The 14,041-nt window shown below is 37.9% G+C and overlaps 1 protein-coding gene across 1 annotated transcript in view; it reads left to right on the top strand.

Annotated features, from left to right (window-relative positions):
• The first annotated feature begins 1,829 nt into the window (after window positions 1-1,829).
• The window catches only part of KCNIP4 (potassium voltage-gated channel interacting protein 4), an 814,425-nt gene continuing 802,213 nt past the window's right edge, over window positions 1,830-14,041 (top strand). The window contains exon 1 of the mRNA XM_031436708.2: window positions 1,830-2,712. Coding sequence (XP_031292568.1) covers window positions 2,625-2,712 — 88 coding nt within the window. The 5' untranslated portion in view covers window positions 1,830-2,624. The remainder of the gene's footprint in view (window positions 2,713-14,041) is intronic.

The raw sequence follows: 14,041 nt of genomic DNA on the forward strand, positions 1-14,041 counted from the left end.
ATTCCGAACTCTACAAATTCTGTTTCAAAATATATCCAGAAATCCAACCACATCTCCTTCCACTCCAAGCCATGCCACCATCATTTCTCTTCTGGATCACTGTGATGTTCCTCATATGTGTTCCTTCTTCCAGTCTTACTCCCCTCCACTTCATCCTTTATATAGCTGACAGATCATATAACTTTCTCGTTTCCTGGAGTAACTTTCCAGTACACATAGACTAAATCCAAATTCCTCACCCTGGCTATAAAGCCCTATATACTAGTAGATCCTGGCTCGTAGCCCCCATCTTCCTCTATGAAATCATCTCCTTAAGCTCTCCTGACTCAGTACACTTCTGCAGCCATACCTTTCTTTCTGTTTCTTGAGGATGCCAAGCTCTTTTCCATCTTGGAGTGTTGGCACAAGCTTTTCACTCTGCCCGACATGCTCTTTCTCAGACATCTCATAGTTGATGGTTGGCTCCTTCTTGTAATTTATATCCCAGATTAACTGTCTTTTTAAGAAATCTTTTCACTAGCTGTTCAACCTGTTCATTTTCTATTCTATCAACCTGGTTTTAGTAGTCTCCATAGCACTTATTCAAAGTGATATTTTCTTATTTACTCTGCTAATTTATTGTTTTCAAATCCGAGACGTAGGCTCCATGAACACAGGGGCTTTACCTTTCTTGGTTACTGCTGTATCTCCAGGGACCTGGAACCCTGAATGGAACACAACAAATGCTAAGTACATAATTTTTTGCATAAATGAATGGAATTGCTGTACTTAATGTCAGCTACATCATATCTTATTTTACTTTCCATCAAAGGAACAAAATGTCCTGTTACCTTTTTATAGATAAGAAAGTAGGGCTTTCAAATAATCAGTCCCAACTATTCTAGTGTATTTCTGCCTATTTTGAACTGAGTCAGAGTTGTCATCACTCACAGCAAATGCATGGGAGCAAGAACTTTAAAACATATATTGCTAACCTTTATGTATAAACCTTTTCTGTTTGTTTGTTTTAATCTCAGAGACTTTCAGCTAAAGCTCTGAAAAATTCCTGGAAAGCATGCTCCATTATCCCATTCAGATGATTATACCAGTGAGTCTGGTGAGAATCTGGGAGGGTTAGAGAGAAGAGTGAGTTGCTGCTAAATCTGTTTGTCCACGATTCCAGGAGTGCTTCTTTCTTTATTGTAAAAGAACATCATTCCACGCATAGTGTTGTTGAGAAATATTCGTTCCAACCAGAATTGTTATAATTGTCAGAAAAAAAAAAAAGATCTGTCTAGGTATTTAAAATATGGAGGACGTACATCAATATATACTAAATCTCTGGGAGGTAATGTTTATATATATATGCAAAACAGGCAAAAACAAATACATAAACAAACACTCTGAATATAAATTAGAGGGAGACAAATCCTTGAAACTGCCCAAGGCACTCAAGAATGGAAAAAAATAAATAAATAAAATAAACCTAAAAGTGCACCTTCCAAGAAGGCAAGCCTGTATTTTCCTAGCTTTTATAGCAACTGCCTACCTCTGTAACTCTGTCTTTAATAGAAAAGCACTTTGTGAGAATTGCAAACTCTCTCAGTTGTTCACTATTAACTTAAAATAAGTCAACTGGTAAGGAGCTACAGGTTGCACTTTGCCTTTTAGAAATACGAAGAAACTGAGGCAGCTCTTTCTCTTAGGATAATGCAGTTAAGTTAGTTTGGAGCTCTGTTGCCTGGAGGCAAATTATAGGGGCTTAAGAGTTGTGGTTTTTCAGGCTACTGTATTTTAAAGGAGACAGTAATTTTTCCCCCCTACTTTCCAAACACCTGCGCCTGGACAGTGCAGAAAAACACAGCCAAATTTGGAGAACAGCTTATTTTCCACTTCTGTGCCCATGAAGTGGAATATATTTATCTGTGACAAAAGAGCATTGCCTGTGTTTGGTGGTAAATCTCCAGCTCTGTTTGTCTACAAGCAGGGTCCGCTTCTCAAATGAGCCTTTTCACCATTTAGGCTTCCTGAGTCTGATTAACACCACCAGGGAGTTGTCTGGTGTCTGACCTTGAACAGCATGCTTTCCTACTTGCCTTTTTTGGCAGTGGAGTGGGGAAATCATTTTGTGCAGCCTTGGCTCCTGAGATTCCTCCCCAGCAGGCTTGATTGCATTAGCAGGCTCCTTTTATTGGTATCCAAAAGGTTCCAGCCCCAGTGACCTGTCATCTGTCCCCTCACCTGCTTACATGCTGATTCATTGATGAGCTGGCATTGCAGGCCCCGCCTCCCTCTGAATGGTCTGTGAGGTTGAGATCGCTCCTGGAGAGGGATGCTGAGCTGAACCACAGTGGGTTACTACAAGTGTGAAGCAGCAGCCTATCTGTTGCCACAGAAGAACTTGGTGACCGTACCGAGCCGCAGCCCTTTCTCGGCACCCTGTTACTATTCTGTCTGTATCCGGCTTGTCTAGCTTTTTAAAGGAATTTCTGATTCAGGCACTAACAGCTAATTCCACAGGAGTTGTAAGGCAGCCTGTGACACAAACTGAGAAAGAACTTTCCCCTCAGAGACTGTCTTTTTTTTTTTTTTTTTTACTGGCAAAGACTTCTGGCTCTCCTCAGAGGAATACCTTGTTGCTTAAGATGAGTGGCTGTAGAAAACGGTGTAAACGTGAAATATTGAAATTTGCCCAGTACCTTCTCAGACTATTAACAGGTTCTCTTCATACAGGTAATGAATTTTTTTTTTTAAATAGAGGCTGGTGGAGTATAGTACCGAAGTTGAAATGGAATAGGAAAGGCTCACTATTTCTGTGTCGTGTTTATTTTTAATGTTGTCAATAAAATACAGTAGTGTGTGCTGAGATCCACGTTTCTAAAAATGTGTGCAGTGCAGCTGTAATTTGGGGAGAGAACTGGATTCTGTGGATGTATCTTTTATGTCTTTTTGGCAGTGCCGTTGTTAAATGTGCCTCAATCGAAGGAGGCAGTGTCTGCAGAGTAGAAAGATTTTTTAAAAATGCATGATTGTGTGAGGGTTTTTTTTCCCCTCTCTCCCGCTTGCTGCAGTTTGCTGGAAAATCACAAAGCTGTTCTTCCTGCAGGTATTTAGAAATTCTCTAGAACTCTTTGATCATTATAATCCATAGATTATTTCCGGTATTTGATTCTAGAACTTAACAGTGAAAGAGTTAAGAACATTTCTTTTGGATTTCTGAATTCCTTGCAGAATGTGAGCAAAATATGAAAACAGCTGAAGAGTATAATGTCCATGAGAGCTTTGATATTTGTTTCATTGCAGTGGATTTTAATGTTTAACAATTTGCATGATTGAAATAGAAACTCTATTTAAATCTAAGTGTTGATAGAAAGAAAATATTTTTAAGACGTTCCAAAATTATGAGGCTGCCCTCATAATTATTATTTTGCTGCCCGTGAAATTCCTAGGCAATGCAGTCTTTAAGATAGTGACAGGTGGGACCAAAACTACTTTGACTCTGATAATAGGCATTTTTAATGGACTATCAAACTTCTGAGAGGCAAATCTTGGTTGATATAATACTACACTTTGATTCTGACCGACGAATTATTGATAGCTTTATTTTTTTCAACTTAAATTTGTCTTCTTCAATCTAAATTATGAGAAAGAAGAGTTAGAAGAGAAACCTCTACACTATGATGCAAGGTTGAGAGATGAATTTGAGGGACATTTTCTTTAGGAAGTAAACTCTTGATGGTGAAGAGCAGAACTGCATATATGATTATGTTGACAAGCAGATTAGGAAAAACAGCTTCAAGGGAATAACTGTAAAAATCAAATGATTTATTAGAGCATTATTAAGTATTAATAAAGACATTAATAGGACTGTTATCGGATGCTAATCTTTAAGCAGTGCAAATTGTGGTGGCTTTTGATGCTTTTAAGAATAATCATTGAGAATCCGTATCTGACTTTTGTTAACCTGGAGCTCCATTGTATTTTTCACCCAGTTTTTACACTTCTAAACTTAGTCCCAATATGACTTTGCTGTATCATGTCAATTGTGATCAATAATACCAGTATGATATTTGCATGAAACATTCAATTAAGGATGGTGTGTCATTTATAATATCATATTTTATTGGGCAACTCTCAGTAGATGATCTTTTATCTTGCTATGAAATTAGAGAAATATTTTTAAAAGAAAGCTTTCTATGAGGTTTCCATGGTAGTCTGTATTTTTCTCTTTAATAAGGCAATTTTAAGATTCTATCTATTTCTTACTGGATTTGGGTTCAGTGCTCTGCCCTTTTTTTTGCTCAGTCTATTTGTGTATAGGTTTCAGAAACTTCTGATTTCAAAGAATTTTATGGGGATGATAAACAGTTTCGAAGTCATAAACCATAAGCATTGACTCCAAAATGTGATGGTTTGCTAATAATGACTGCAAGATAATTTATAATATGAAATTTACGGAAAGCTAGGATAGCAGAAATATTTTAAGCCTTATTTAATGCATATTTAGAAATCAATATAGGTAGGATTCCTTCTTTTCATGTTGAACCACAGGAGAGAAAAATAAGGGCTTTGAGAAATAGGACAGAGTATTATAAAGTAGTAGATAGATTTATAACTTGGGAAATGTGATTACAGCAACTTGTTTCTTGTAAAAATTCTTTTCGGCTCAGTCTCTAATGCTAAATGTTGTAAAAATCCAGCCGGAATCTTTACAACTGCTCAAAATGCAACTTGGAAAAGCCAGCTTGTGCACTTACTAGGTGCTGTGATAGTATAGACTGTTCATATTGCAGAATCTAATGTAAAATTCATTAGAGCACTTTCAAGTCCCTTAGCTAGTAATTAATGAAGAAGTAGGAAGCAGAGTTGAATTAGTTTAAAAAATTTGCTTTAAGGTTGGATATATGCAAGCAGCTGCTAATTGAATCCTGAACAATCAGCGTATGTCTTTGTAGTTATCAAAAATTTAAAACAATATGAATATGCCTTGGATGATGTTTTTTGTTTTATCATTTTACCAACAAGCCCTTTATCTTCACTTTTTCAATGAAACATGTGATCTAAGGAAATAGTGATTTTGTTTTACACTTGAAAACAAGTTATTTCTGAAACACATAATCTGTATGGCTGGCAGTTCCCTTTCATTTGATACCAGAATGCCCATGGCTTTACACAAACAGAAGATTTGAAGTGCAAAGAAATTTTCATGGGCACAAACTCCCCTTTGATGTGTCTTATTAGTGTTATCACACATTAGAGGAAAGCAGTTTTCTTTCCTGGGAGCTTTTCATACAAGTTTTGGCAATGACTAGGATTGCTTATAAATAAATAATTTAAAATCAGTGATTTTTCTAAAATAATCTTTATGTTTGAGAGTGCAAATTCAGTGGTAAAGATTTGTCCAGATAAAACAAGATACCTTCATTTTACCAGGAACTTTTTATATATTTTTCTCATGGCAAATCATTTTTCAAAGAGTGGATTTTACGAACACATATATTGGCCTTATGTATCATGAAAATATATCAGCATTTTAAAAGATTCTTTGGTAATAATAAACCTCAGAAATCCATATGCAAACATAATAAGTCAGTGGCAACCACGTGCAATATGTGGTGTCATGCGACACAGGATCAGTTATCCTAATTCCTTCTCAATTTGAGACCTACATCTTCTTGTGCCACATTCTAGTCAAATCTAGATGGGGCTCATGGTAACCAATATATTCTTGTACATTTGAAACAATGGAGATGCTTTATGGGAATTGTAATATGACGTTAGTAGTATGAGACTTATTCTATTGATGGACAATTTGTGAACTATAGGAACTTACAGGACACGCTGTCGTATAAATCACTGACCCATTTAAAAGGCTCAAAGCTGTGACAGATACCAAATTTTAAACTGTTTCTTCTTTACGTGTGAAATTTAGTATTGGAATGTTTTGTGGTACTTTTTGAGAGGTTGTTTAGACATTTATCAATTCTCTGTTCATAGTTTTCTTGAAACATCAAGACCTGAACATTTTCCTGTTAGTCCCAAAACATATGTCTGAGGGGCTGTTGCCTGGAGCTCAGTTGCAGACTTCAAGACTGCAAGCCACAGGTGTGGCGAAGTTCAGCGCTCCACCTGGGAAACGGAAGCAATTCAAAGCAGAACATTCTGTTAAGCATTGAATTGGTGTTTAACTAGTGGGTTGGAGTACTTCAGATTTAATAAAATTGTATTATTAAAAGCATGACATTAGCATTCATCGTTTCATCGAGTAGAATTTTAGAGAGAGAGAGAGAGAGAGAGCATTTGTTTCCCAAATTTGCATTGAGTTAACTTCCAGTGTTATCAGTATTGAAGTGAGTGTAGATCAAGCCATTCACGAGCTGGTGATATAAAGATTTAGATATTTCTTTTTATGTTGCATTTTTAAAGTGTGAATAGAAAATAAAGGGGGATGCTTAGCAAAATAAGAGACTTAAGAAAGCTTGTTTCTCACGCCATGCAGTTCTTTTTTCTGCCTCTTCTTTCCCCCCTGATTACACATCCCACCACGTTTTCTATTCCCTCTGACATCCTCTTCTGTCCCTCATCTCTGCCACATCTAAATACAGGGCAGATACACCTCATGCAAAAGATGTGTTCCTGAAGACCTCACATCATTAAAAATCCACAAAACTCAGGTTTCATCCTAGCAAAAGATGACCAGAGTTTTTATTTCCCAGTTCACGTGGCCCTGCCATGTGAAATGGAATAAACAGTTTATCATCACTTGGCCTGCCAGCTCTGAAATGATGCTCTTCTTGATTACATTTTTATTTTTTAATTCATTCAGACTTGGCTGATAAAGGGAGATCGTATTTCTTACAGCACTGTGTAAAATGCGCATTATTGAAATGCGCATAAGATGCCACCAGGTTATGCTCAGTTTTCTTGTGCTTCTCCCGTTGAAACCTGCCCTCAGATAAGAGAGCAAAAGATGTTGTTTATTCTTGACTACCAAGGAATATGTAATTGCGTTGGTTTTCCCAGAAGAGTTTACATTTTAAACTTTCTCAGAAAAATGATTTTGGCCTCGATGAATGAACTTGACTTTGCATTCAGGAGTGAAGGGCTATTTTGAGAGATTCAGCATCTTGCCTAATCTCAGCTGCCAGTGCTGCCCAGTTTGGTTAGAGGGTCCCTAGGCTCACTGGGCAAAACACCCGTGTGTGTGGATTCCTGGTTGCCTCTTTCATTTCAGAAGAAAATCTGCACATTAATGTTTAATAGCCTTGTACTTTGTGTTCTTTACCACATAATTCATATATTAGGTGAACATGTAGGGCTTAAAGACTCTTCCAGAGAGGAGATTGTTTTGATCATTGTGAGAACTTCAAAGTAGTGGCAATCTGATTTCATGTCTTCGTCATGTTAAACTCTTAAAACTCATTTCTTGACTAATTGACAAAATTAATCATGTGGTCTCGAAGGAAGAGCTAATATTCATTGGAGAGGCTGTGTTTGCCCCATTTGGTTAAGGTAATCAGCGATTTCTTAGCAGAAACTTCAACAGTTACACATCAGTGCTTCATTTAAATATGCAAAGAAATATTAACATTTCACCATACAGCACAGAAGTAGCGGAGGATATTATACATTGATTGCGATATGTATCAGTTATGTTCCTGGCAGGAAGGAGATCTCAGGAAAATCATTTAATAAAGGGACTGTACATGGGAAAGGGTAAGGAAATCAAGAGGAGGTAAGGTAAGGTCTAGTAACAGGAGAGCGCCGAAGGAGCCAGGGGTGAGAACCATTTCTGAAGCCTGGAGAGGGAACCTGTATGCAGAAGGCTGCTTGACAGGCAAGGTGGCCTTTAGTCCAGGGACACAGCCAACCCATGGGGACCTGACAAGAAGGAAGCTCAGGCAAAAAAAAAAAAAAAAAAAAAGGAAATTGCTGGCCTCTCCTTCCCAACCTCAGATTTTTTGCTAGTGTTTCCACGCGCTGACCCTATCCTAGAAGCCAGTGGGAAAGCTACTCTAAGTAAGAGAAGGATGGTCATGACCCTATTTATTATTTTATATTCACCCCCTCCCACTCACAAGGCTTTCTTTGTTTAAAATTACTGGCGTTGGTCACGTTGCTTGCCCTCAAAAGATACTGAAAGCGGCACAAGCAGGCTACTCATAGCCCTGGGGTGACTCCTAGGGCGCCTGTCATTCTACCCCATCTTTCAACATCGTTGTTTATCTTTTACTTTGACCACATAGCTTCTGTTCAGAATTTCTCTGTGATTCTTAAACTTTATAAGGAAAAGAAACCTACACCTTCAAACAAATGGACTCTGTTTTTGAGGCGATGTCACTGTCACATTAAATGGCACGTGGAAACAAGGTGATGCTTGTTGTAGAGGTAGGTGGCATTGCCACCCAGGATGATCTGGTTGTGGCCTGTGCTTGCTGAGTCTGGTGATGGACTGCTTTTGAAAAATTACATTTTCTCTTCAAGCTACTTTTTCCAGCATTGGGATACAATGTGGTTTGGGGGGAAGGAGCCAGGATCGGAGGAGCTGCCCTTTACTTGTGGGAAAAAAGCAAAATCCATCTGGCCATGATTGAAATCAGCATTAATATATGTCTTTTGCAGTGTATGGCAAACAGTTTGACAAACAAACGAGTTTTGATCAAGTCTCTGCAAACCGTAGGTCTGTGCCTAACAGTCTCCATTTCTTCTGCCTGACAGAGGTGCTGCCGTGCCATCAGAACATCTCAGGATGTTCTTCCCAGGGGGCTCATGTTCACTCTTTTTTTTTTAAAAAGGTGAAAGGACTCTATAGCAGATCAACATATAATACTGGCTAAGGAGGGCTAACGAATTGTTATTTTCAGGGAGAATGAGTCGGAGAACTGAATGAGTGGCCGGGATGGGAGGAGGAGGACTGTGCCGAGTTTTGTGTGGAGGAGCAAACTTGTGAAAGGCGTTCCATCATTTGACATCCTTCTTTATGCGTCTCATGTCTGGCTCACTATCTAGCTCTGTTTTGCTTCCTGTAGTGTCCTTTCGTCACAGTCTTAATGCCCGTAATATAAATATATGACATTAAAAACAAAGGCAAACAATTCTGAGAATGTGTTCCAGGAGAGCTGCTCTTTCTGCTCAGCCTCCAGCTATGCTTCCAGAGAGCAACGCCTTGCACAGAAAAAGAGTTAGGAGCCTTGTGTTGGAATTCTAGCTCTGTCCTTAATTCTACAATTGTGAAAATCACCCAGGCGCTCTGAGCAAAATGGGGGTTTTCTTCCACATATTTCTGTGCCTGGCAAACATTCAACAAATGAGTAACTTCTGTCATTATGACTGAGCTAATATCTGTAGGATGTTCTGGTTTTTTTTTTTAAATACATTTTCCCTAAAGCTAATTGGATACCTAATCATTATATGCTTCCTGGTAATTAGGAATAGTTAGAAAGTAACATATATAAATGACTGCAATTTTCAAACTCTTTTGTCTTTTATTATGTTAGTTTTCAATAACAATAATTGCCATTTATTCATTGAACTAAAGTGTATTAAGTGGTTGTTAAAGGCTGAACTTGTGGTTTTGTAAGCTATTTCTTCATGATCCCTTCCTGCCCCACGTTCCTCTGCCTGGAGCAAATAAATGCAAAATAGTCAACTCAACAAGCCAACATGTGCTAAGTTTTCCAAAAGCAGAGGGTAGCTTTCTCTTGTGGTTTTAGCCAAAGAGAGGTGAGGACAATGGGCAACCCAGATGAGGCAATAAGCCTTTAAAATATGTGCCTCTGAAAAAAATTAGGGAGAGAGAATCTGGCAAGAGGGAAGGAAGGTGAGAACGTGGCTGGGAGACAGAGGATCAGTGGGATTATTTGTAGGAGAAGGAAATTTTGCTAAAACGCTGAATTGCTGCAGAAACTACCAGCAAAGCCCACCAGAAGGTCCTGTTCCTTGTCCAGAAAAGTGCTTCTGTGGCTTACTGAGCAGTCACATAGTGACTGTTACAGTTAAGCACCTGTCTTCACTTTCTGATGTGCTTTTATTTCATTCCTTTTTGAACTCTCACACTCCAAGTTGCCTGTCTCCTATTGTTCAGCATTCAATTACTCATCAACTCTGTATTATTTAACAGATTCAGGTTTTAAGACTTGTATCTCAGATAGATCGGAATCTTCTAAGCGCATAAAAGTATTTAATTCTCCAGTTTTACCTAGCACAGTGTTTACTGTGTATCTGTTCAAAAATATAGATTTGTGGGAGGATATTATAAGTAAGGATCAGTTTCTTTCTCCATATAATTTAGTGTGTTCCTTTCTGACTCACGTTACCAGTCTTAGATTATACCGCTTGAGCATCCCATGGGGAAGCCATCCTAAGGTGCCAAATCTCGGGTGTGGCGAGACTAAGATATAAAACTAGATTAGTCAGAATCCAAGCTGTGTGTTTGTTTCACGACACAGTTCTCCCTCCTCAAACTCAGACTAAGTCTGAAGAGCTTGTGATAACTTTAATTCTCAGCTCAAACATCATTTTATGAAGCTGCTTGCTGACCATCCAATCCAAAATAGCCCCTCTCATAATGACTTTCTTTTAATCAGCTTTCTGAAATGTCTTTTATAGATAAGGTGGCCAAAACTGGGGCACTTTTGAGACTACAAGGAGGTAATCTTAATAATCACAGCAGAAATACAGGCATAAACCAAGACTGTCCCAGACATACTAAGATATATGGTCACCTTATCCACAGAAATTACCACGATCTGAAATAATTTAGTGGGGAGGGTATATAGCTCAGTGGTAGAGCACATGCTTAGCATGTGCAAGGTCCTGGGTTCAATCCCCAGCACCTCCATTAAAAAATAAATAAATGAACCAAATTACCACCCCCGAATTTGGAAAAATAATTTAGATTATTTATAGGTGTCTATAAAACTGGGATGTGAACTTCTTTTTAAGGATCATGTTTGTTTTGTTCATTATTGTACTCCAGTGTTTAGACCATGCCTAGTGCACAGTAAATGTTTACTAAGTAGTTATTGGATGTTTGACTAAATTGCACAGCAGTGCTTTTTAAAGGACAGAGCTACATCTCCTGCCTCTGTTTCACTACATGTCTCCCCCAAAGTCGGTAGCCTTGTGACTGTTTGCCTGTATCATTCCTTCTGATCTTGGCCGCGTCAGCTACTCACTGGTTCTAATCTCTGCTGTGGTTCTGCTGCTGTCTTATCTCTGCCCAGTACTTCTTGCCATTATAGAAACTGTGTAGATAATCCGGAGCCCTGGAAGTCTGAATTCTCTCTAATTGTGCACAGAGGAATTGTAACTATCCATTTTAAAATAGAGGTAGGTGTGGTATATTTTCTCATTTGTTTCAAAAGGCACATATCCGGTGAATGATTTACATGTAAAGTTCTATGTGTTTGTATTTTCTCATTTTTCTACAATGAACATCATACATGTATAATGATTACATTTTCATGTTTTTAAGATGATAGTGTAGACAGGTATAGGTTCTTTCAGTCTTTAACTATGGTAAACCTGCTGGAAAAAGATACCACCTTGGCTGTACTGTAATTTTAAGTATGTATAATATATACAATCAGGATTTAAATTGATATATCCGCAGTTCTCTTCCCCAGCTTGCATACCCCTTTGAGAAAGTTTTAAGTTCCCCTAGCTCAGTATTATCACCTTTACACTGGGAAGATTTCCATTTTGCAAGGTAACCAGGTTAGGATGAGAAGTTTAAAGCCTGCCAAAGAGTCATGTTCCTCTTCTATGATGCACCCTTAAAATACTGGAGCCTGTTTTATTACTTATATGTGAGTTCTCTAACCATTTTATAATTCTCTGAGCCAAACAAAAGTCAAAAGTCTTCAAAGAGCCATGAAGCCAGTTCTATAAACGGCTTTTAGAACGTTAAAGATCAGTTTTATGCTGTGTCTGCTAAAGATCCCCAAGGGAAACCAGACAGCCAACTGCTGGGCATATACCCAGATACATGCAAATGTGTCTTTCAGTGATGCCCTCCTCGCTCATGTCCAAGGAAAGGCATAGTCTGTGGTCTTGGAAGGTTGAGAAGCTTGTTCATCATCAAAATAGTGAAAATACACAGCATAACGACAATAATGAAAGCAAGGCTACGTAGATTATGTTATTTATATAAATAGTTGTGTTGGGTATGCCATTGTATCATAGACATGCAAAATCTCAATGGATCATAGCAATTATTTGGTCTGACTTCTTTATTTTCAGAAGAGAATATTGAAGACTGAGTTACTCACGTGATTTTATCAAGATCATGAGAGGTGGTTAGTCCTATTACTAGTCCATTACGCTACCATTCCAGAAGACGTTGTTCTCACAACCTTACATTGTAGTAAGTGCCTGTGGTGGTGGCTTGGTCTGACAAAAATACCTGGTCTTGGCAACCAAGAAGACCTGAACTTAAATCTTAGCACCATTGTATTTTAGCCAGTGACCTTGGGCAAGTTTACATTCTTCCCATACCTGTTTCTTCATCAGAAAAATGAACTGATCCCAATTAAAAATTAAAAAATACTTTTTCAAGCCAGTATGTTTAATGATAGCAGTTGGGATCAGTACTCATTCGGGTAGTCCTAAGCCCTGTTTTGGGCACTGATAAATCAGTGCTAAGTGTAGCCAACACCATTCAGTTGTTTTGGAGTCCTCAGGAAAGGTCACAGTGTGTTCAATTCATATCAATTTAAAATTTTCAAACAGCAAATAGAATATGTAACTCAAAAATATCCTTCAAAAATGGTGAAATTTAAAATCTGTATACTTGAAGGATTGTACTTAATTATGCTTTAATGCTCTCTTATTAAAAAAAACCTTCTACCTAAAAATGTCATTTTACTTATATATTGCTCCAATACTTGGAGCAAGGATATTTTTGCTAAAAATTTATGAGTCTAAAGCCCTTACATTTTTAAAAATCAGTAGTTAAATAAAGGGTTTTTTTTCCCCCTCACCAAAGGATAAAGTTAATAACTGTTCTGTCTTACCTATTTCCTGGAGAACAAAGTATAATAGAATTAAACAACAACAATGCAAAGTAGAAATGATCTATTTCAGAAGTCAATATTAAGAACCTGCTAATTTCTTAAATTCTTTATGAAATATCATAGGAGATGAGAGGTATGCATAGATTAAAATCCTATCTTTAGGAAGGTCAGATTTATTTAATGTAATTCATTAATTTATGCTTTGAGACTTCAGTTATTACTGATAAAATATGCTCAACCTGGAGAAGTATTTTATTGTGAAATATGAATTTTAAAAATTTCAGTCATTATGTAAATTTGAAGAATACACAATGACTACATTCTCAAGAGTTTAGAATAAGAAAAGCATTCATTGGAAATATGAAGTCAGCCCATTCAAGCCTCTAAGAGTTTAGGTAAATTGTATGTCTTTCTCTTTGTTTCATTTAATGTGGTACTGAAGTTTTTATATCAAAGTAAGCTTTTTGTTTTCCTTTTTACTTGTGCAACTGTATGTTTCAGACCTTGACCTCTAGTAATAGACCCGTGTATGAAACCTGGCTTCATCACTGATTAGCAGTATGACCTTGGGCAAGTCTGTGCCTCTCTTAGGCAGTGGTGGTAGTTGAGCTGGGTTTTAGTAGCTGTAGGTTTAGAGATGCTGCACTGGCGATCGAACCATCCAGAAAGAACACAGACACAGAGGAGGAGATGTGTAGAGGTAATGCATTGTTAGGTTCCATCTGTTTAGCAGGTATTTGTGGAGTACCTACCCTCTTGATAGGCACTGTTCTGGAGACATGGAGCACATCAGTAAGCAAAAGGTCACTGCACACATGCAGTGGGGGATTGGATAATCGTCATGCTAAGTTGGTTAATTAAGTAGTATGTTAGTGGCTGATAAGTGCTCTGGGTCAAATAGAACAGGGTACGTGGGTTTGGGAGGGCTTTGGGAGTTGGGGTATGTGTCAGCTTACTGGAGCTTCTATAACAAAATACCACAGATCTGATGCCTTAAACAACAAATTTATTTTCTCACAGCTCTGGAGGTTGGAAGGCGATAAGAT

Source organism: Camelus dromedarius, chromosome 1 (genome assembly GCF_036321535.1).
Source record: "Camelus dromedarius isolate mCamDro1 chromosome 1, mCamDro1.pat, whole genome shotgun sequence".
NCBI classification, from domain to species: domain Eukaryota; kingdom Metazoa; phylum Chordata; class Mammalia; order Artiodactyla; family Camelidae; genus Camelus; species Camelus dromedarius.